Raw genomic sequence first — 23382 nt, forward strand, 5'->3', positions numbered from 1 at the left:
GAATCCTGTGCATGCAAATGAGGAGAAATGCATGCAAAGTAGGCAGAGACACGATTCACAACACTTTTTTCACAATCCGACTGGGCAGGCCGATCATCTCAAGTAGCGACTGCTGGGGACTAATCGAAAACGTCTTTCCGACTCTCCAGCCCTGCTCTCTGCCGCCCCAAATCTCTCCTGCCTGCCGCCCCGATGCTCTTCTCCTGCCTGCTCTGCTCCGATGAAAAAAGCAGCATAAAAAAATAAAAAAACGGCCCCGAAAGCCTCCTGCAGCCCCGACTCTCCCGCTGCCCTGGATCACAGGCCTGCCCAATCGCCTGCCTGTCCCGAACAACTGCCTTCCCTGACTCCCACCCTTTCCCGCAGTGTAAGCTCGTAGTTTTAACCCATGGGCCTTAAGCGGGTTAAAACCACGGGCTCCTAACATTAAAAGAGAAGACAAAAAAAAATCTATGCCGGGCCTGGAGGTCTAGCGCATGCGCAGACCATCTACAGATGGTCTTGAGCATGCGCGGGGATCACACAACAGCGATCTGTGCCTGCAGATGGAAGCATTACTCCAATCGCCCCCATCTGCATATTTTGTTGTGCAGAATTCGTCGGACCTGCCCGGGTCAGGCCGCAGGTTGGTGAATTCGTGCCAAGAGTCCTCCTTACACCATAAATCAGATGCATCTTCAGAGTCCCTCCCTTAAGTACATCGTCAGAATTCTAAAGCTATCAACTGATAGTTCTTTCCCCTCCTCACCCTGCTCTGGACATATGACCTGGCCAACACAGGAGCATCACCACTTGCTAAGCTTCTTAAGCAGTCTCAATAACGATTTCTGCACGTTAATGCCTCTTTGACACCACAGTGTTATCAAGCTGCACTCACTGTAGAATTCTCATCAGACTAGAGAGTTGCGCGGGGACAGAAATCCCACCCGTCCCCACCCGTCCCCGCCAAAGTCCCACCCGTCCCCACCCGTCCCCGTGAGGACTCCCACCCGTCCCCACCCGTCCCCGCGAGGAATCCCTCCGTCCCCACCCGTCCCCGCGAGGAATCCCCTCCGTCCCCACCTGTCCCTATAAACTACAGAAATAGTTATTTCATTTAATTATGCTACTGAATTAAAGGCTCTGGTAGAAACCCATTTAAAAATAAGCAAAAAGACTTTATTAATTTGGAAATATTAATTGGGAAGAATACATACTTTGTAAATGGGTTTCTACCAGAGCCTCTAATGTTTATAAATTTTTATCAACACAACTAATATACTATTTTATCCTTAAGCAAAAAAAAAAAATAATAATAATTTTTTTCCTACCTTTATTGCCTGGTTTCTGCTTTCTTCATGTTCTCATTCAATTCCTTCCATCCACTGCCTCTCTTCTCTCTGTGTCTTCCATTTGCTCTGTTACTGTGCCTCTCCCTTTCTCCCCCCTCCCAAATTGGTCTGGCACCCATCTTTTTCCCTCCGCTCCCCCCATAGTCTGGCACCTCTGTCTTCTTCTCTGCCAGCGTCTTCTTCCCATTCCCTCTTCCCCATTTCCTTTCAGTGTCCTTCTCCCCCACCATCTTTCCCATGTCCTGTCAGGCAGCATCCTTCTCCCCTCTCTGCCTTCCCCATGTCCTTTCAGCGGCCTTCTCCCCCCTTTGTCTTCCCCATGTCCTTTCAGTGGCATTCTCCACCCCTTTGTCTTCCCCAGTGCTTTCAGGGTCCTTCCCCCCCTTCCTCCCGTTTACCCCATGTCCTTTCAGCGTTCACCCATTTGTCTTCCCCAGTACTTTCAGCGGCCTTCTCCCCCCTTAAGCGTCTTTTCTTCTCCACTCCACCTTTCCTCCCTCCCTGCCTCCACCTTTGTGGCGCTTTTGCACCCGACCGACAACAGAACAGGCCCGGTCGGACAAATCTCCCTGTCCTGTAGCCGCGAATCTAAATTACCTTCTTACAGCAGCTGGAGTAGTGAAGCTGCTGTAAGAGGTAATTTAGATTCGCGGCTACAGGGCAGGGAGATTTGTCGGCCGGGCCTGTTGTCGGTCGATCGGGGGACCTGACCGGCTGTGCACATTCTCCAGGGCGGACCGCCCCCTCCCCCCTCTTTCGTACGCCATTGCCTTCTTCCTACCTGCCCTGCCGCACACAGCCGACCGGAAGTCTTCCTGATGTCAGCGCTGACGTCGGAGGAAGGGAGGGCTTTGCTTAAGCCCTCCCTCCGACGTCAGCGCTGACATCGGGAAGATTTCCGGTCGGATGTGTGCTGCGACAGGGCAGGTAAGGAGAAGGAGACTACCCTCGCGGCTCGACCAACCCCGCTGCGATCCAACCCCGCAGGAACCCCGCGACCCTCGGAGGCGTCCCCACGGGATCCCCGCGACCCTAGGGGGCGTCCCCACGGGATCCCCGTGACCCAAAGGGGGAACCCGCGGGATCCCCGCAGGTCCCGCGGGATTCCCGTCATCCCCGTTCCCGTGCAGCTCTCTACATCAGACCTGACTGTCAGAAACTAAGTTTACCATCAACACGTGCGCTCCCTGTTACAATCCAGCTCCAGTGGGTTTTTATCTGCTGTCACTTTTCTGTGTTTCTACTCTCATCTCTCAGCATCGGCAGAATTCGACAAGGGAAAAGGGCACAATGATGGCAAGGAAAAAAAGCGCAAATATAGAACAAAGTAAAAGGAACAAAAACCCATGTTAAAAAAGCCTGTTGCTCTCCCGCTGTGATGTCAGAGGGACCGACAGCCATTGATTGGTGATTGTACTGTGCAAAGCTCTGGTGAAAGCAGACAATTTGGAACTAAGTGACCAGTCTAGAGAAAAGAGTGGCCTGACCCCAGAGGGACTGAGCAAAGCGGAGCCTCTTGACAGAGTGCTACGCCAGACCAACAGACGCACCCTTGAGGCAGGTCTATGCCTGGGGGCCAAAACATGGCCCGTGTCGGATCAACAATTGGATCCTTTCAACGTAAGGACATTACATTTATAGGATTTTTTATGCATGTGTTTTTATTCATGTGTTTCTGTATTTATTTTGAATTTATATAAATAAAAAAAGATTATTTGTCTCAAGGTTGGAGTGTTCTATCCCATTTCCCATGAAAAAGAAGAGGACAAGAGTTTCATCACAGTCTAAACACAACTTAAGAAATTCAAGTGCAGTAGGGTTGTTGAATAAGTGAGGCCACAGGACCCTATATGACTCCTCCCAGGACCTACCACCCTAATAAACAGTCTGCCCAAGTACAGAGTGGTAGAAGGCATCTCTCTCCTTATATAATACATAGATATAGTTGACAAGTGAGGAAGGAAGATGATGTGCATGTTACCATACAAAAATAGTTGTGTGCTTCAACAGTCTCCAAGCTGTCTTGCTATTTCAGCTCAATGAAAGGAGTTAAAGACAAATATATTTATTTCAAGCACATTTAAATTTGGTGAAATGGTTAGCTGTAGAGAGTAAGAACCTTCTTGCTGAGCTGAGGGAACAAGATGCTCTCATATGGGAATGACGGATCATCCACGATGTGCCAGTGAAATACATTGAACTTGGAATAAGCCATACCATCCTGCAAAGTCAAACAGAAAGTATGATTAATACCCAGGCATCACAAGCCCCAGGCCAGTAAACACTACATGCAAGCCCAGATATCAATACATTTAATGTTACAAAGCTCAAACCAGCTGGATGGATGGAGAAGGGTAAACTAAATACAGCATCTGCAGAAACACCCCAAACAATGGGTGTAAAATAATCACCTGAATTTTCCCTTTACCCTCCTAAACATTTCATATTCTGCTATCACTCATTTAACAATGTTACACATTCCTGAAACTACCATGCATCTTTAAAAAAACAAGCCTAACTTAAAAAAAAATCAGAAACCAAATAGTAGTCACTCTCTCTATAAAACTGGAACAGCTGCTACACCAGTATACCTCATATTGAGAGAGGTGATTGTTGTCTGATCCACAAAACAAGAAAAAGCTGGAGTCCCATAGAGCCCTAAACTGAACTATTCTCTACCTTGTGACCACAAATTCAAGACACAGTCTGGGGGATTGATAGCAATGCGCACCTGATTTAATTTGTAGGCCAGGCCAGTTACAATAGTAACACCTTGTGACTGGCTGACTCAGGGATCAGAAAGGAGCCCTAGTGTGTTACCCCCAACCTAGAACTGCCACTTCAATGACAGGGCCAAGAATTAAAATAAAAAAAAATAGGGGGAAAAAATCCCAAGTTAGTTGAGAATATTTTATTTACAGTTTATAATTTATATTTTGCCTTTATGCAAGGCGGATCACAACATTACATACATAATAAAATAAGAATAAAGGCTCATGTGCATTGTACCCAACAGAAACCTATTCTAATCCCAACAATACTGAGCACCCACCCCCTAAGAAACAGCCACATGGAAATCCAAGACTCCATGTTTAGCTACATTTATCCCAGGGCGACAAGTAATGTACAAGGAAAAACTACTTGCAAATATTACACAATGAAAGTATATTTTAAAAAATGACTATTATGTGCTAGTCTAACTTCATAAATTCTGTTCTAGGCTGGCCAAACTCTGCAAACCAGATAAAATCATAAACAATCCTATGTAATATATCAGAGAAATGTAGATTCAAAAATGCGAGAACAGAGCAAGTGAAAGGGTCCTAGCGCCACATGTAATACAACAACAGAAAAAGAGAAACAGAAATGGAAATTACAAAAGTATCAGAGATTAGATTCCCAAATCTGAAAGAGAAGAGACTTCCCAGAAATCCTCCATACAACTCTGGGGAAGTAAGAATACATTATAGTAGCAAAACGTGTCAAAGGAGGGCTATTTCCAAATGAACAAGAGCGGATAGCGGAGCGGGTTTTAAGAAAGGTTTGGACAAGTTCCTGGAGGAAAAGTCCATAGTCTGTTATTGAGAAAGACATGGGGGAAGCCTCTGCTTGCCCTGGATCGGTAGCATGGAATGTTGCTACTCCTTGGGTTTTAGTCAGGTTCTAGTGATCTGGATTGGCCACCGTGAGAACGGGCTACTGGGCATGATGGACCATTGGTCTGACCTAGTAAGGCTATTCTTACATTCTTATGTTCTTAAGGAGGGCTGTTTCCAAATGAACATACAAAAACAAGAGGTTAGCAAAGAAAGTTATTATAAATGATATCTTATGAGATATCACCTCATAATATGCTTGTTTGATAGCCTCTTTTCCATTACTAAAACCTTATAATTCTTTTCTCTCCTGTACTTTGTAACTCCTTCCACTGATCACTTTAGGTACACTGACCTCTTTAGGCCTAGATTCACTAACCTTACCAATTGTGCCCCGACCAGTTTGGGGCCCCCACACCTGATTCACTAACCTTCCTCCCGATCCGTGCATGCAAATAAGGGGAATGGCATGCAAAAAGTAGGAAGGCAGCGATTCACTAAACAATTTCAGGAACACTGACTGGGCTGGCCGATCAAAAAAGAAGCAACTGATGAGGACCAGTCGCTCACATCGTTTCTGACTGTCCTGCTCTCTGCCGCCCTGACTCTCCAGAACACCTGCGGGTTAAAATCACAGGCTTGCACTGCAGTCTCATCATCAGTTTTGGGGTTGTGCCTAGGCAAGGGAGAGTTACGGCTTTGCTCTTCCTTGAGCTGGAACTAATATCAGAAGATACACATCTGCTTTCCCCCGTGGTCATGACTAGAGCACTCTGAAAATGAACTTACCCTCTCCGGCGAGAGGGAAGTCAGGAGACCAAGCGCATGCGCAGACCATCTACAGGCAAAGAAGATGGTCTGCACATGCGTCTGGATCGCTCTGCAGCGACCCGTGCAGTTGCTGTGGGGCGTGCCTCTGATTGAGTCAATTTGCATGCAGACTCGTTGTGAATTGGTCACCCGGCCACGGATCGGATCGCCCACAGAGCGGTAAGTTAGTGAATTTAGGCCAAAAGTGTCATGCAAATTTCTTAACAAGTGAGACAGAGGGAGAAGGCAAATATGAAAGAGAGGCTCACCAGTGACAGCAAGTCATAGAAAAAGACAGGCATACCAGAGTCTGGAGAATAGATTCAACAGGCAGATAATGGCGGGATGTGTCCAGCAGCAATCCACGATGAGCAAAGCGGGGATAGTCAATGATCTTTGTCTTGTTTATAAAGTACTGCACAAAACCACAAGATAAATTCAAACTGACAAACCTCAAGTACATCTCAAGCCCCCTCCTTCTGTAATTACAAATTCAAAATAGGGGTTAAATGATACATGCTTGCATCCCTTCCCCCCACTTTTGCCCAGTTTGTGTCTGCCCACTCCAGCTAGTATGCCCATGCAACTCATGAACTCACACTAGTCTAGGGAGCCAGAGAAAAGGTTCTAAGACAACCCATCAAGTTGAGGTACTGGACATCCTATACCTCCTTCCCCAACACTTACTGAAGGAGTGGTGCAGAAGCACGATATACAGTATTTGTACTACTGTTGGGGGAGAGCAGTGTGTACGTCCCTCTCAAATATTAGCGGCAGAATCTTACTCCTAAAGGTGTTACACACAGTCTCCTTCCTACTCCTCTCTCCATTTCAGAACTGTATCATCAGTTCAGCCTCTCCACCACAAGTGGTAATGCATGCCCACCCCAACTTTGTGACATAGTCCCTTTGATGAAATGGCAGTGTCAAGGTATAATTTATAGATAGACGACTCTAGTCCATAATGAATATGCACGAGATAAATTTGCATGCACTACGTCCACTGTATGCAAATTCATGTTGGATATACTGAAAATCTAAACCTGCCTATGGCACTCTAGGACTGAGGGCTGGATACACTAAAGTCAGTCGGTAATACAGACTGGTTCGCTGTTGGCCGATTCTCTGACCAATTCTGGCCAAGCGATAGATACACTACCAAATTTACATGCAAATCATTTGCATGCAAACCCGACAGATCAGCTGCTGTACGGCTTCGGAGTGTCTTCTGATGTCAGAGGAGGGGCGGGACCGCATCAGAGAGAAGACACTCCGAAGCCATACAGCAGCTGATCTGTCGGGTTTGCATGCAAATGATTTGCATGTAAATTTGGTAGTGTATCTATCGCTTGGCCAGAATTGGTCAGAGAATCCTGCTTTAGAGGATGAGTGGGGAGGGTCAGTCAATGAATCGGGAGGCTGATTTTTTGTCGGGGTAAATCGATTCGAATCAGTTCACCCAAAATGAATCAGTGAATCGATTCGAATTGTGAATCGGGCAGCACTACTCCTCTCCATGCATCACATAGTGCACTGGGGAGGAGAAGGCCCGTCATTTTCCACATGCAGGCCTTGGAGCTGGAGGGACTGTGCTTCCCTCCAGCTCCCAATGTCTACCAAAGGGGGGGGGAGGGGGAGGGGGAGAGGAAATCAAGGGAGCATCTAGTGGCAGGAGGGAGTGGGCATTCCTCCTACTTTTTTTTTTTTTTTTTGGGGGGGAAGGGATGGTTGGGGAGGGGTTGGTGGTGTGGGGAGGTCCAGGACCAGGTGGGGGCATGGCGCGGGGGAATTTGGCCAGGCAGGAGGAAGTAGGCATCCTTCCTGCCATTTTTGCTGCCATGGGAGGAGGTCAAGGTGCCAGTTTAGGGGGTTTGTTGGGGAGGGCCATCATCAGTGGTGGGGGACTTTTTTTTTCATTTTTGTTTTTTTATGGGACAGATATTTTACATCAGTCACTTTTTTTATGAGACAAATATGTTAGTGCATCAATCACTTGACTACTTTGCATGGGGTTTTAGCTAATTTGCATGGCTGGATTGGAAAATGGGCAATTGAGGGGAAAAACACGCGGTGAGTCGTTTTGTGCATCGGGTCGGTAAAAGTGATCATTGCTAACATTGTGAAAACAGGTTTAGCGACGATCTCCAACTTTAGCGCATCTAGCCTTGAGTTTGCTTTATCCCTGTAATTTATTACATGGAAACAAGTACCTCCCATGTGAGAAAGCAAAGTACAACATGTGTACCAGAATTTGTCCTGCCACACAATGAGTAAATAAATGAGGGTAAATATACACTTTGATGGCATGTGAGGAGGGCTCTGTCTCTGGCAGTGTTCAAGGCCCATTTAAAAGTCCACTTCTTTGAGAGTGCTTTTGACTCCTAACTCCTCTCACCTTGGGTTCTGCATCCCTACTCTCTATGTCATGTCTTGTTTGTTCAAGTTAGATTGTAAGCTCTTCCGAGCAGGGACCGTCTATAAATGTCAAAATGTACAGTGCTGTATACGCCTTTCTGCGCTAGATAAGTGATAAGTAGTAGTAGTAGTAGTACCTTCCACCATCTTCTTAACAAATGACCCAGTCGAGCCTATAAAGATTGCTATTAATACGTACACTGCCATCCACTGCTCTCCAAACAAGCTGGCTGAAGGTCTCCAGGCCTATGAGAATAAAGACACACAGAAGATAAGATCTCCCCCTTCCTTCCTGCCCTTTCAACTTATGCTGAATCTTTTCAGCTCTTTGAAAGTACACTTCTCCCTCGGTATTTGTGGGGGATAGGGGCAGAGCCAGACCGCGAATGGAGAAAAACCGCGAATGGAGAAAAACCGCAAATATCTTCTCGTCTGGCTGTGACCCACCCCCGCCTCCCTCCAGGCATCCCGGCCTTACCTGGTGGTCTAGCAGGCTTCCAGGGCAGAAGCGATCTTCCTACACTCCTGCCCTGTGCAGATCACCAACAGGAAACAAGCAGTAATATGCAAGTGCAAGCAGCATTACCTCTGAGAGCACCCCACACAGCGTCAGCAGTCAGCAGGAATCCCTGGTCTAAGATACTCAGCTTATCTGAAATATATAACATTTCTAGTCAATACCAGGCATTCAATTCCCTGCAGAAGAGGGGGACAATTTTCATACTCCCTGTAGAGTCCAACAGATAAGACTAGACCTTTCCCTTTGAAAATGGGCCAGTGTGCACAATACAGGTACAAAGACTTCTGTGTACCCTGCACGGGAATAATAATAATTTTATTTTTGTATACCGCAGTACCATGGCAGTTCAGAGCGGTTAACAGAGGAAGAGACTGTACATTTACAGCGATGTTACATATAAGACAGTGATGTTGCGTACAAGATAATAGTGTTACAAAGAGGACATTCAGTTGAACTTAGAGTTCAGTTTAACTTGGGCATTCAGATTACCTTAACAAGTCGGGAGAAGTCAGGTAAATCCGGAGGCATATCAGAGATCAAGACAGGGATGTAAGGTAGGGGGAGTCAGAGAAATTTATCAAAGAGATAGGTTTTGATTGATTTGCTGAAAGTTTGGTAGGAGAGTGAATTAGAGATGAGGGTGGTTAGGCATTTATTCCATTTGCCTGCTTGGAATGCTAGAAAGGTGCATAGTAATTGCAAGAGAGTTGCCTGATCTTTAAACTAGCTATCACCTACTAAGCCATTTCTCGAGATGTGATCCCTTTATCCTGCTTTATTCATTGTCCACATTAGAGACCTGTACGGGAACGGGGACGATGGGAATCCCGCAGGACCCGCAGGGATCCGACAGGTTCCCCCTTCGGGTCGCGGGAATTCCGTGGGGACGCCCCCTCGTGGTCTCGGGGATCCCGCAGGGTTCGATGCAACTCGAGCTGCAAGGCTCGTCTTCTTTTCCTACCTGCCCTGCAGCAGCACACATAGCCGACCGGAAGTCTTCCCCGATGTCAGCGCTGACATCGGGGAAGACTTCTGGTTGGCTATGTGTGCTGCTGCAGGGCAGGCAGGAAATAGAAGACGAGCCTCGCAGCTCCAGCTACCTCCCAGAGCTCCATTTGGATGAGAAAGTTGCTGGCAGATGAGGGCTGGACACGAACGTGGGAGGCAAACGCAGGAAACAGAAAGGGTCGAACGTGGGAGGCAAATGAGGGACAGGAAGCTGAACATGAGAGGCAAACGCGGAATACAAAAGGGGGAAGGAAGTGCGTTTTTGGACACAAGGCATGAACTTGGGAGAGAGGAAGGGAGGGAAAGAGATGCTGAGGTGGGGGAGAAAATAGAAAGGGAGAATTGGGTGTGGGTGTGTCAGTGAGAAGGAAAGAGATGGTTGTGTACATGGGGAATGGAAGAAAGTTGAATTTTTGGTCATAGGGAGGGAGAGAGGTACAGATGAGAGGCAGAAATATTGTGGTGGAAAGGGAACAGTGGGACAGATTGAAATGATGCAAGAGGGAGGAATGTTGGACATAGTGGTGAAGGGAATGGAGGGAGAGATGTGGCATGGTGCTGGAGAGGGGTGATAGAAGGAGAAATGTTGGGTGTGGGGCTGGTGGGCAGGGGCGAAAGATGAGAAAGGGATAAATGCTGGACCATGGTAGGAGGACCCAATGGACAGCAACAGAAGAATTTACAGAAGATGGGAAAACGGAAAAAAGAAATTGGGACCAACTTTATGGAAAAATAAGTTTCCAGACAACAATGGTAAAAAACAGTATTTATTGATTAAAATATGTTAGCTTTGGGAAATGTATATAGCAGATGTCTTTGTATTGTGTTCAAAAGAAAAGGAAATGCATTTCTTGTTTTATTTCTACAGTGTTGAAGTACTTGCTGACCCTTGCTGTGACTGGTGGGGATCCCCAAGCACCGCCAGCAGAGGACGTCCTTTAGAGACAGCCAGAACTCCCATCCACCAAGCACAGCAGTCGCTGGCAACATCCATGAGCCACTGAGGTGCCAGGATCTGTCACTCAGGGATGCTACTGCTGCCTGCCAAGCTTGACAAAAGGGACCCCCGGCCAACTGCAAAGCTTAGGGGTTCTCATCAGCTGAGTATTTATATTTTATATTTACATTAGAGGCTATGGAAGAAACCCGTTTACAAAGTATGTATTCGTCCCAATTAATATTTCAAATTAATAAAGTGTCTTTGCTTATTTGTAAATGGGTATCTATCAGAGCCTTTAATTCAGTAGCATAATTAAATGAAATAACTATTTCTGAAGTTTCTAGGGATGGGCGGGGACGGAGGGGATTCCTCGTGGAGATGGGTGGGATTTTGGCGGGGACGGGTGGGATTTCTGTCCTCGGGTAACTCTCTAGTCCACATCCTGCTCTACTGGGGGACACCATCCGGCACATGCAGCCACTGGACCAGCCTGTACAGTTAATAGAAACATATAAGTATGTGTATATGCATAAAGTTGATCCAAACAGATACCAATTTCCAGGCATTTATGTTAAGACAGAAAATTGCCACGAGTTGATAGAACAAAACTACTTCAAATTTTATGTAGTTATTACTGTTCATTACAGCTGAAGGACAGCTTTTGAGACAGGGTCTAATGTCACTTAGAGTTTCAGTACTAAAGATAGGACTGAAATCCACAGAGAAATTCAAGTTCTAACAACTAGATTATACATGGTCAAGTCACATTATTATGAGCACCTGCTAATATCCAGAATAACTGCCTGTCAGCATGGATGGAAGCCAGACGCTGTGGAAGCAACTCAATAATAGTCTGGATGATTATTAGAGGTATCTGAAGCCATGTAGACTATAGTGCGTCCGATAGTTGCTGAAGGGTGCATTGTGGTGGATCCAGTTGTCGAACATGTCAGTCAAGGTGGGACCCAAATGTGCTTGATTGGGTTTAAGTCTGGGGAATTTGGAGGCCACAGAAGTAGCTGAAAGTCTCGATCATGCTCTGTGAACCACTCGCAAACAATTCTGGTGGTACGACGTGTCACATTGTCCTGTTGAAAAATCTCATCGGCCAGAGGAACAGGATGGAGAGATACCCATATCTGTTGAGAGTGCCTTCCAGAGGTATCAAGGGACCCAGACCATACCAAGAAAACATTCCCCAGACCATAACACTTCTCTCACCAGCTTGTGTGCATCCAACAGTGTCTGCTGGGTGTTTGTTCCCAGCGTTTCACCCCTGACACAACAACATCCATCCATTCAATGAAGCTCAAAATGTGACTCATTGGAGAAGGTAACCCTCTGGCAGTCGGTGCAAGTCCAATGTCAGTATTTCTGTGCAAATTGCAGCTGTTTTTTTTTGTTTTTTTTTTTTTAAATGAACCCTCCTGAGCATGGGTGCAGTCACCAGCCATCTGCTCTGGAGTCCCATTCGCAACAGGGTTTGCTGTACAGTTATTTTGGACAAACATCTGGAAGCCCCCTGATTCATTTGAATGGCGAGTTGCTTCATGATAGCGTGCCGATCGGCCCGCACTGACCTGCACAGCCAATGTTCACCTCTTGCATCGATGGTTCTTGCTGCCCCACAGTTACATTACATTAGTGACTTTTATTCTGCCATTACCTTGTGATTCAAGGTGGATTATTTAAGAGCAGTGTTCTCCCCAGGGCCTTTTAGCCGGGCACTCTGCCCAGCTAATTTAGATAACCGCTCGGCTAGCAGCAGCAGAAATAAAAAAAGATGATTTAATTCCTCTGGAAAATCCTGAGAATGCGATATTTGGAACAGAATTTCACTAATATTAAGCGGCAATAACGTGAAAACGCACTTGACAGGTTGATGCAGCACGTGAGTAATTTAGCGCTGAGAGAAGTCAGCACGCCCCTCCCACTCAAGTTGTAGGCGTGCTACCCGGCAGAACCTGCTCCTTGTCTGACATCACTGTACGGCCACACAGGTGTTGCTTCTGTTCCGGAAGTCACTTGGCCATTGGGTTCTCCTCAGTGGGTTTGTGTTACAGTCCAGGCGGGAATGTAGTCTCTGCATTCGGGTTCCGTAACATCTGTGGTTAATACCAGCAACGATACTGAGGAGAGATGAGTAAACTGACAAAACTTTTCAAGGGCACTGGAGGCTCTTCCCGGAGCCACGGGGCTCCGACGCCGCAGGAGGCTTTGGGCCGACTGCAGGAGACCAAGGAAATGTAAGCCAATAAACAGGAATACTTGGGAAAAATATTGAGCAGGAGCTGGCGACAGCCCGGAAGCATGGCATGAAGAACAAGCGAGGTGAGGGACTCTCTGCCCTCTCTCTAACTGGTCTTTGCTTGGGGGTGGGGGTGTAGAGCTTTCAGTGAGTTTGGCAGAAAGGGATGTTTTCAGTGTAAACCCATAACTTGCCCTGACCGTTCCAAAATACCTTAGTCGCCTAGAACTTGTGTGGTGCAGGTCTGAGGGGCCTCTCATTTAACTGAATGATGCCTGCCACTTTTGGGGTACATTAGTGATGCTGCACCACGAGATGGCCGGAGATTAAGTACTTTTTAATTTGGTGTATACATTCTTTGACATTATTAGATTGCCAGAAACTTCTCTTCACTCCCCCCCCCCCACGGGACGTACTTCCGGTTTCGGAGGGAAAAGAAGAGAAGCCGGCACGCACAAGTTAGAGCCCCGGAGGGAAGCTTACAACTTGCTGCTTTTACTTGCTTCGGGCCTTCCTCGCTGTCGAGTCATGCCTTCGCGAAAACAGAAAGTAGGCAGGACCTGGCAACGAGGAAGGCCCGAAGCACGTAAAAGCAACAAGTTGTATGCTTCCCTTTGTCGCTGACCTATGGAAGATAGGTCAGCGATGGAGGGAAGCTTACAACTTGCCTAGCAACTCTGCCAATGGATGTATGAGCTGGGAGGGATGAGAAGAGAACTGTTGCTGCTGCTGCACCCAGTTGGGAAGGGGAAGAGAAGTGCTGCTGCACCCAATTGGGGAGAGGGGAAGAGAAGTGCTGCAGCAGCAGCACCCAATTGGAGAGAGAGTGGGGAGAAGGAAGACCAGGGAAGGAAGAGGAGAAGCAAAAGATGCCAAGACCATGGGAGGGAGGGAAAGGAAAGGAACTACCAGACCATTGAGGGGGGGATAGATGTCAGTGCATATGGGGGGAGGGTGAAGAGGGAGATGCCAGGGCATGGGGGGGAGAGAATGAAAGGAGATAGAGATGCCAGACTATGGGGTGGAGTGGGAAGGAAGGAAAGGAGAAGAGAGAGATGCCAGAGCATAGGGGAGGGAGTGAAGCTGAAATGAATCGTGTACAAAGGAGAGAAAGGGCACAGGATATACAGTTTATTGAAGGGACATAGAAAGAGGGAAGATGCCATATGGAACAGAGAGAGGGCGGACACTGGAGGAAAGGGCAGAGAGGGTGGACAGTGGATGCAAGGGGCAGAGAGAGGGTGGACAGTAGATGGAAGGGGTAGAGAGAGAGAGGGCAGAGGCTGGGTGGAAGGGGCAAAGAGAGGACAGATGTTGCATGGAAGGGAGTGAGGCCAAACGCTGAATAGAAATAAGAGAACGAAGAGAAGATGACAAAAGCAGAAACGAAAAAAGGTAGAAAAATTTTTTTTTGCTGCTTTATGTAAAATCAAGAAGTATTGTAACTGTATTGATTATCTATCCCACTGCCCCCCCTAAACCATCGCACCGATTTCTCCACTTCCCCGATTCTTTCCCTACTCCCTAAGCCACCACGTCGATTTCTCCCTGCTGCTTCCCCGAGCCAGGCCAGGCACGTACAAGCGCCGGATTCACAAGACTTCACCTGACGTCGGAGAGGAAGTTCTGGGCCAGCCAATCGCTGCCTGGCTGGCCTGGAACTGCCTCTCCGACATTAGAATTGACATCAGAGGTGAAGTCTTGCGAGTCTGGCGCTTGTACATGCCTGGCCTAGCTCAGGGAAGTCTTGTGAGTCCGGCGCTTGTACGTGCCTGGCCTGGCTCAGGGAAGCAGCAGGGAGAAATCGGCGTGGTGGCTTAGGGAGTAGGGAAAGAATCGGGGAAGTGGAGAAATCAGCACGATGGCTTGGGGGGGCAGTGGGAGAGAGAAAGAAAGAGAGACAGAAAGAAAAGGGGAGGGGCAGAAAGAAATATTGGATTTACAGTCAGAAGAAGGAAGTGCAACCAGAGACTCATGAAATCACCAGACAAAAAGGTAGGAAAATGATTTTATTTTCAATTTAGTGATCAAAATGTGTCCGTTTTGAGAATTTATATCTGATGTCTATATTATGCACTATGGCCCCTTTTACTAAACCCCAATAGTGGTTTTTAGCGCAGGGAGCCTATGAGCAGCGAGAGCAGCGCAGGGCATTCAGCGCATCTCCCTGCGCTAAAAACCGCTATTGCGGTTTAGTAAAAAGGGAGGGGGTATGTATATTTGTCTATTTTTGTATAGTTGTTCCTGAGATGACATTACATAAAGTCATCTGCCTTGACCTCTTTGAAAACCCAGGGAATATAAATAATTAACATTTTCTCTGCGTACAGTGTGCTTTGTGTTTTTAAAATTTTTATTGTTGGTAGATCATTTTGACTTGGTCATTTTAAAAGTAGCTCGCAAACCCAAAAAGTGTGGGCACCCCTGCTGTAGAGCCATTTCTTGTATGACTGGCTGAGCTATATTTATCTTTTTTTTTTTTTAAATTCATGCAGAAATAAATGGCTAGATTGAACCTAATGACCTCATTAACGCCTTTCCCTTTTTTAAACCTCTATACCATTTGAAAGAGGGCAAATATCTAATTATTCCCTTCTAAAATTGGATACGTCTTAAATTTAGTAAAAATATTCTGGCACAAGTGTCAAACCTTAAAAAAGGAAGTCATAATGAGCATTGGAAAATAATAATAATTAACTAATAAAAATAGTACACATTTAGGGCTCCTTTTACTAAGTTGCAATAGTGGTTTTAGCATGCGCTTAGCGCACGCAGAATTACCACGCGCACTAGACGCTAACGCCAGCATTGAGCTGGTGTTAGTTTTCCTGTGTAGAGCGGTGGGGTTTGTGCATGCTAAAAATGCTAGCGCACCTTAGTAAAAGAGGTGGTTAATTTTCCCCGCCACCAAATTTCCCCATCCCGCCCCACCCGGCTACTTTTTCATGCCACCCGCTGGAAAATATTTCTGGGGAGAACACTGAAGAGGTTATCTGGACATTTCCAGAAGAGTTGTAGAATTAAATGGGTTACTTCGGGGGACTGAAGTGCTTCCTGCGGTGTTAGTTTGTTTTGATGGATTTCTTGAATAGCAGGGTTTTAATTTCTGAAAGTTTTGTAGTCTGGTATCATGATCACGTCGGGTTGTCAAAAAGGTTCCATTCATTCACTCATGGTACACTTTAACCACAGCAGCCTGTGAACAGTTCAAACTCCACTGTTTCTGAAATGCTGCCACTCTTGGCCCAGTAACCAATGATCATGCCTTTTTTTAATGTCTGATAAATCGTGCTTTTATCCCCTATTACAGCCAAAGTTTCTATTTTGGCAACTTACCGACATCCCACCTTATATACCCACAAAGTTTGTGCGCGACAAGTGCATTCGTTCATTGGCTGTGCATCTCTGATGGCAGAGGTAGGAGGTGGTCATAATAATGTGACTCGACTGTGCACTTCATCCCCAAAATCCCCCATTTGAAACAAATGCTTTGCTCATACATACAGTTCTCCTTGGAGTCAAGTTGAGGAAAATCGTCACATCCAGGTGCAGTAACGGAGACTGACAAAGTAGAGACAGGTGCTGTTCCATGAGGTACATCCTCTGCAGAAGAAAAGAAAAGCAGACTGTAAAAAGCAAGTTTCCAAGTCCCATCATAGCCACTCAATGCTTTCATAACATTCTATACCCTAAACTGGTACTGTTTATGATTTTCCCTTTCCTAGCTTTCTGAAACAGACTGGCAATAGCAAGACAGTAACTGTAAGTATATCCCTGAGCCCCATAAAGAGATGAAACTCATCCTGAATGGTACCCTTCTGCTCGTGAAATCTGAGGCCAGAAGCTTGAGCACCTTGCCTGAACCTATGCCAATCACCCCAGTGGCAAGAAATGCCTTTTTCCACCTCTAACAGTCTGTGGATTTGTCTGTCCTAGTATACTCATCCATCCTCTCTTGCCTAGATTACTGAAATGCATTCTATACAGATCTATTACAATTAGCGCATGGCATGGGATTGTCTGACTGCAACTACAGAAGCTATATCAGATTGATCCTTCTAGTCCCTGTCAGGCTCAATTCAAAGCCCTATGAATTTTAAGTGATTAACTTTGAGGCCCACCTCATGAAAAGACTGTCTATCCCAGGGGTGGGCAACTCTGGTCCTCGAGGGCCGGAATCCAGTCGGGTTTTCAGGATTTCCCCAATAAATATGCATTGAAAGCAGTGCATGCAACTAGATCTCATGCATATTCACTGTGGAAATCCTGAAAACCCGAATGGATTCCGGCCCTCGAGGACCAGATTTGCCCACCCCTGGCCTATCCACATATAAACTGTCTTGCAGATTAAGATCCAGAAATGAAGCACTCCTACTGCTGCCTGCTCTAAGGGATTTCAGGCTGGCGTGACCCTGCAAACATGCCTTCCCCTGTTTAACCTCTGGCTCTAAAATACTCTCCTAAGAGAGACCAGACTAATCCCTAATGTACATGCCTTCTACCAGGCTTACCTGCCTAAGCCAGAAACCCATCTCAGCCTCACTCTGTTTGCCTCATAGCAGTGGTCCTCAATTCAGTCCTCGGGGCACACTAAGCCACTCAGGTTCTCAGGATATCCACAATAAATATGAATGAGCTGGATCTCCATATAAAGGAAGCAGAGTATGCAGAGCTATCTCCTGCATATTCAATGTGGATGTCCCAAGAACTCCACTGGATGGGTATGCCCTGACGAATGGACCGAGAGCCACCGACTTATAGAATCCCAAACTATATTCAAATAAAGGTTCCACTAATGCTTCAATCTCGGGTACTCCCATCTGTGATTGTGATGCCTTCTTCACCCGAATCATCAATCTGTATCCTTTACTCCCAAATCCATGATATCACGGTATCACTGCCGATTCCCAGCTTCATTCTGTGAGACTTAATAGCATAAGATGCAACTACTTTATCATCACTGACCCAAGACAGCTAATGTTTTTAATGATAAGCAGCTCATTCCTTTTTAACTCCATTATCTATAAACCCACTGAAGCATGACCAATAACTTCTAGTTTATTTTTGACCTTGTTGTCACACTGGTAGATGACACAAGACTACTGGAATGGACGCGAAGTCTAATGGTTAGCACAGTAGACTAAGAACCTGGGGAACCAGGTTTAAATCCCACTGCAGCTCCTGGTGACCTTGGCGAGTTACTTACCCCTCCTTTACCCAGGTACAAAATAAGATTGTGAACCTACTAGGAACAGAGAAAAGTACCTGCATATAATAAATGTAAACCACTATGGTTGTACCACAGAAAGGCAGCATCTTTTGTATTTTGCTTTCAGTACACCAGCAGTTGTGCAAATTTAAAAAAAAAAATGTTTGTAATAAATTAAGAAGATGCTCCTTGTACAATATTTTATTCCCCATTAAAGCAGCTAATTTTATAATGGTGATAATGACATCCCAGAGCCCATTGTCACACTACCAGCTTCCACATACCATGGGGTTTCAGTCTCTCATAAAGTCTGTATACATTTTGCTTCTTCACTAACACATTAAAGAAAAGAAACTAAAAGCCCCTACGTTTCACAAACACTGTTTCCACAGAAAGTTGATAATCTAATAGCTACCGAGGTGTGTCAAACACTCATGTACAATAAAATCTATTGTTAATCCTTTACAATGTGTCACAGCCTAAGACTCCAGGCTTCTATGATTGCATATTTTTATAAGACTCCATGATTAACCGATGCTACCTACCTCTCAAATCCGATGCTGACTGGGGCCTTATTTACAAAGGCTTTTCTCCCGTTTGTCTTCAGGAGGCAAAAAAAGAAAAGGCTTAGACACACTCCCTTTTTCTTTTTTTTTTTACAAAGCCGTGCAAGCAGCTGCCATAAGGCAATGGCACCAAAGCCCATTAATTCCCAATGGGCTTTGGTGTGATTATTGCAGGCTGCTGCAGTAATTGGCTTAGTAAAAGAGGGCCTTAGTATCTTTGGGCCTGATATCCAAAGGATTTAGGCCCATAAACTGGACTCTCTGAAACTGTACTAAGGCTGACTGCATAAATGTTTACTCAGAATTTCACTAAAAAAAAAAAAACCTCTTAAATTTAGGAGAACAAAAAATGGGTGGCAAAAGGGGTGGAGTTAGGGTGGGGAAACGACATTAGGAGCTTAGCACTAGGCAAACAAATGGTAGAGCTAAATTTATGAGCATGGAGGGGCTTAATCAAAATATACGTCTAAGTCTGATTTGGGCAGATGGCGTAGACACCCAAAGTTGGCAATGGAAAAATGCCCATTTTCGTAAAGTACATCTAGAATTTTATTTTTCTCAAAAGTCATCTAGACATCCAGGCTATTGTTTGACCAGACTGCCAGGATGTCTATCTTTATAATCACATTTTCGAACAAAATTTCATCCAAGTCCCAAACGCCCAGAACAAGACCATTTGGACATGGGAGGGGCTAATCTTGTAATGGACTGGCCAGAGATGGCAACAGAGCAGTGAGGCACCTTAGAGGGCACTGCTGTGAACTTCACAAAAAGGGTGAAAATAAATATCTCACCAGAACTCCCTTATAGGTTAGGGTGAACCCCCCAAAAACCCACTATACCCATCTGTCTACAACTCCAATAAAACTTCTGTCTGAAGGTAGCACCTATATGGCAGTAGAATAGGATTTGGGGGGGGTTTGGGCAGGCGCACATGTTCCACCATAAATATAGTGGTTAGAGTGGTTTATGGGCCTGGGTCTTCCTCTCTATGGTTCATTAGCCCACCCCCAGGCTATTTAAGATACCTGTATGCAGTTCTAATAGGCTTTAGTTAGACATCTTCGATTCCATTCTTAAATTTATTTTTTATCTACCTTACAGATGTTCTTTTATAATTTTCCCACACGCTATGTTTTTACCTTTTTTGTTTTCTTTCCTTTACTTATTGTAGTTCTCCCCTCTATCCATGTTAAAGTACGTCAGCCTATTTTACCGTCTACGTTTCAACTATGTTCATTTAGTTAAAGTTATATGTACTCTTCCCCATTTTAATTATTGTACATCGCCTAGAAATTTTTGATATGCGGTTAATCAAATGTTTTAATAAATTTGAAACTTTCCTATACTAGGTGCTGATGTTCTGGAGACAGGTATGTAGTTTTTTATTCTGACCTTTGTAGGGGATGTAAAGGGGTCAATGAGCACTGGGGAGTATGTGTGGGTCTTTACTTTGTCTCTGCAGTGGTTATCTGGTCACTTTGGATACCTTTTTGACACTTATACCTGTTTTTATATCGTCTAACTCACAAGTTTAAGTTTCGTCCAAGATGTCTAGTAAAACATTTGATTATCGCTGCAAGACGACTAAGTCCAGGTTGGCTCCCATACTGCCAGATATGCCCCTTTCAGCTCTGGGCGCATAACGGAAATCAGAGGCATAAAAAGTCCCCTGATATGTCCAAAATTTGGTTTGATTATTGGCACTTGGTGGGTTTTTAGACATGTATAAGTTTTGATTATGAGCCCCATAACTTTTAAGCTCTTAAATTAAGATGCATTTTCAGCTGAAAGTTATGCTATGCGGCTAATTTATATGATGAGTATGTTATACGGGTGCAGTATGTCCTTTTTTTATATATGTCTTACATTTTGCATTTTATTCACTTTTTTATATCTATTTTGTACATATTTATTACTGTAGATTTCTCATATACATTTTTTCTTTTTGTCTCTTTTACCTCCATTTTGCCTCTTTTTTAGCACTTCTAGGATTTCTACACTTGTAGCATTTTGGGGGTTTATCTTTTTGGGTGCAATAATATGGTTTGTAGTCATTTTGACTTGAGAGTATATATTTTTCACTCTTCTAGAGCAGATATACATATTTTTCAAGTTAAAATTTTAGTTCACATCGTTCTAACCTGTCAGTATGCCCCTTTAAATTATGTTCCCGATTTACACAAAAAAAAGCCGGTCGACATTTTAGTTCTCATATGCAAGCACGCATTTTAGGCATATCTCTTTTGGGTACGCCACCACAGCAATTTGCAACACTGTTTGGTCCCGTGACGAGAATTTTGACCTTAAATCAGTTAAGTAATTTAAATAAATTTCTATGCACATTCTTTGGACACTCTCAAAATGGGTACCAATGCAATGATGGTGAAGAGGATTGGGATGAATTGCACAGTTACCTCCCTGGATTTAGCCCTAAATGGTGTTTCACCATCAGTGGGCCATAGCACATGCCAGAACTGATGGAAAAGTAATCCTAACCCCCACCCTACCCCCCACCAATGTACAGTAGACACATATTACACCCTCTTAAAGCTCCTAAACCTATCTTAAGACGCATATTGTTAATTTGGAAATCACTGGAAGCTGCTCCACTAAGATAGATCCATGTGCCTCCCCCCATCCCCTTTTCATTCTCTAGCTATAAGGTTAAATGTGGATTACCCATCTCCAATAGTTAGACTTTATTTGGCCAATCCACATTTAACCTTATAGCTAGAGAATGGCACGGGGGCAAATTTTTCCCCATCCCTGCGGAAACTCATTTTCCCGTCCTGTCCCAGCCCCATTCCTGCAACCTCCGTCCCCATCTCCACAAGTCTCAAACACTTTAAAATCATAAGTGTTCAAGGCTTGAGCAGTTAAGGCAGAGCTTATAGGAATGAGGACAGCGACAAAACTTGTGAGGATGGGACAGGGAAATCTGAGTTCCTGCGGGGATGGGAACAAATTTGTCCCTGTGCCATTCTCTACTTATAGCCCAAAGCAGTGTGTTATTTGTAGTTCTCTATTCCAGAAATCAGCATTGCAGTCCCATAATGGCTTAAAATCTCCCAGACTTGGGCAACTTGCTAGTTCTGCTTTCCAGCGCCTTCCTGGTAGTTCTTCGAGTTCATAAAACCTGATCTTAACGTCTACAAAAGCTAGTGTGCCATGCACACATTTTTTTTAGGTTTGAAAGGGTCTGGAAATACTGCTTTGGGGGTGTAGTGCTCATAATATGGCTAACAACTGGATCCAGATTCGCAGGACAGGGTTGAACTAGTCCTGGGTTTACCCCAGTGTATGTTGGATAAACCCACTGAATGCTTACGAAAAACAGGACTACAATGCATGAGGGTAAAACCTGTCCTGCGAATCTTGCTCCCGTTGGCAGCCTTACCACCTAACCAGCGCACTCTAGGTCCGGCAAACGCTGTGTGAAGCGACAGCTCGAGACGGTCCCGCGGAAGGCTTCCTAGATCTTTACCTGCCGGAGTCCCGGTGTGCTGCGCCCCTCCGCCAAACAGGATGCGGGAGTAGCGCCCGAAAGCCTCATCTAGAACACTACAGCCCTCCCTCACCGCCGAGGCGGCCGAATACTGGAACCGAAAGGCGAAAGGGCTGATCGGGTACACCTCCCGGAAGGCGATCACAAGCTGCGGCTGGGGCCACACGGCCTCTACCCGCAAGACCCAAAGCAGGGGCAGTAACGCAAGAAGGGTCCGAGACATGTCCACGGCTTAATATCGCTGCTGCCCGACACAGTCCGGCTAATCAAAGGCCGAACAATCCACCAGCGCCTAGTCATGTGAACGGCCCCCACGTGATCAGTCTGTCGCTTGGCTCGCATGTGACTGGGAAAGTTTGCGCCGATCGCGTTAGCGGGTTTGTCTTTCCTAGAGAATGACTTTGGCTAAACAAGCACATCGGCGTGATTGTGATGGGGTTTATTTATAAAGGCGTAAAATATTTAGCACAAAACATTCAGGGACCCGGGTAGTAAGCAGGTGGTAATGGAGCGCAATACGGAAGTCACAGATCGAAAGAGGAGCCCCTGGGCTCAAGAAATTGCTGCTTCCGGCTTGGGTTTGTAAGTGGATATCTAATGAGAGTGACACTTTTGATTATAATATTGGTGAGGTTTTTGATGGACTGGGCTGTATATATCCTACTATTTTTTGAAGTGCCTGGAATATCAAAGATTGAGCAATGACATTTAATTTTCGTCTGCTCCTCGCACCTCAGCTGCCTTCCTCTTAGCTGTTACTGGGCCTAGATAAAAGCAGGATCCTCTGGATTTTCAAAGTACTACCTTAAGACCAGAGTGTAATTTTTCTTTGACAGCCACTTCTGGTTTTGGTATGAGGGAAGCTCCCCATGCTGCCCTGTAATGTCTGTTTTTTTGCCCTATCGGCTGTTGGCAGAGCCTGCTATCACTGCCATGGTCTTACTGTCCTTTCCATCTACTTTAAGGGCTTAAAGCAGTTTAATCTGTTGCTGCTAGATCAGGAGTGGTTCTCAAGGGCCGGAATCCAGTTGGGGTTTCAGGATTTCCCCAATGAAAACAGTGCATGTAAATAGATCTCATGCATATTCATTGGGGGAAATCCTGAAAACCCAACTAGATGCCGGCCCTCGAGGACCGGAATTGCCCACCCCTGTGCTAGATACAGATGTAAGCTACAATTTTGGAAAGAAAAATACCTGTAATTTCCATTTTTAAAGCTGCCATTATTTAT

General features: G+C 45.4%; 1 protein-coding gene across 3 annotated transcripts in view; it reads right to left on the minus strand.

Annotated features, from left to right (window-relative positions):
• Positions 1 to 22488, minus strand: part of HEXA (hexosaminidase subunit alpha) — a 53763-nt gene extending 31275 nt beyond the window's left edge. The window contains exons 1-6 of one of the 3 annotated variants that reach the window (XM_033919556.1): positions 22131 to 22488; positions 16373 to 16471; positions 8739 to 8804; positions 8352 to 8398; positions 6042 to 6152; positions 3451 to 3552 (exon numbers count right to left, since the gene is read on the minus strand). In XM_033919556.1, the coding sequence (XP_033775447.1) occupies positions 3451 to 3552; positions 6042 to 6152; positions 8352 to 8398; positions 8739 to 8804; positions 16373 to 16471; positions 22131 to 22374 (669 nt within the window). In that variant the 5' untranslated portion in view covers positions 22375 to 22488. Of the gene's footprint in view, positions 1 to 3450; positions 3553 to 6041; positions 6153 to 8351; positions 8399 to 8738; positions 8805 to 16372; positions 16472 to 22130 lie in introns of those variants that run through there. The other 2 variants (XM_033919557.1, XM_033919558.1) reach the window with 2 other exon arrangements.
• Positions 22489 to 23382: the final 894 nt, after the last annotated feature.

Source organism: Geotrypetes seraphini, chromosome 14 (assembly GCF_902459505.1).
Source record: "Geotrypetes seraphini chromosome 14, aGeoSer1.1, whole genome shotgun sequence".
NCBI classification, from domain to species: domain Eukaryota; kingdom Metazoa; phylum Chordata; class Amphibia; order Gymnophiona; family Dermophiidae; genus Geotrypetes; species Geotrypetes seraphini.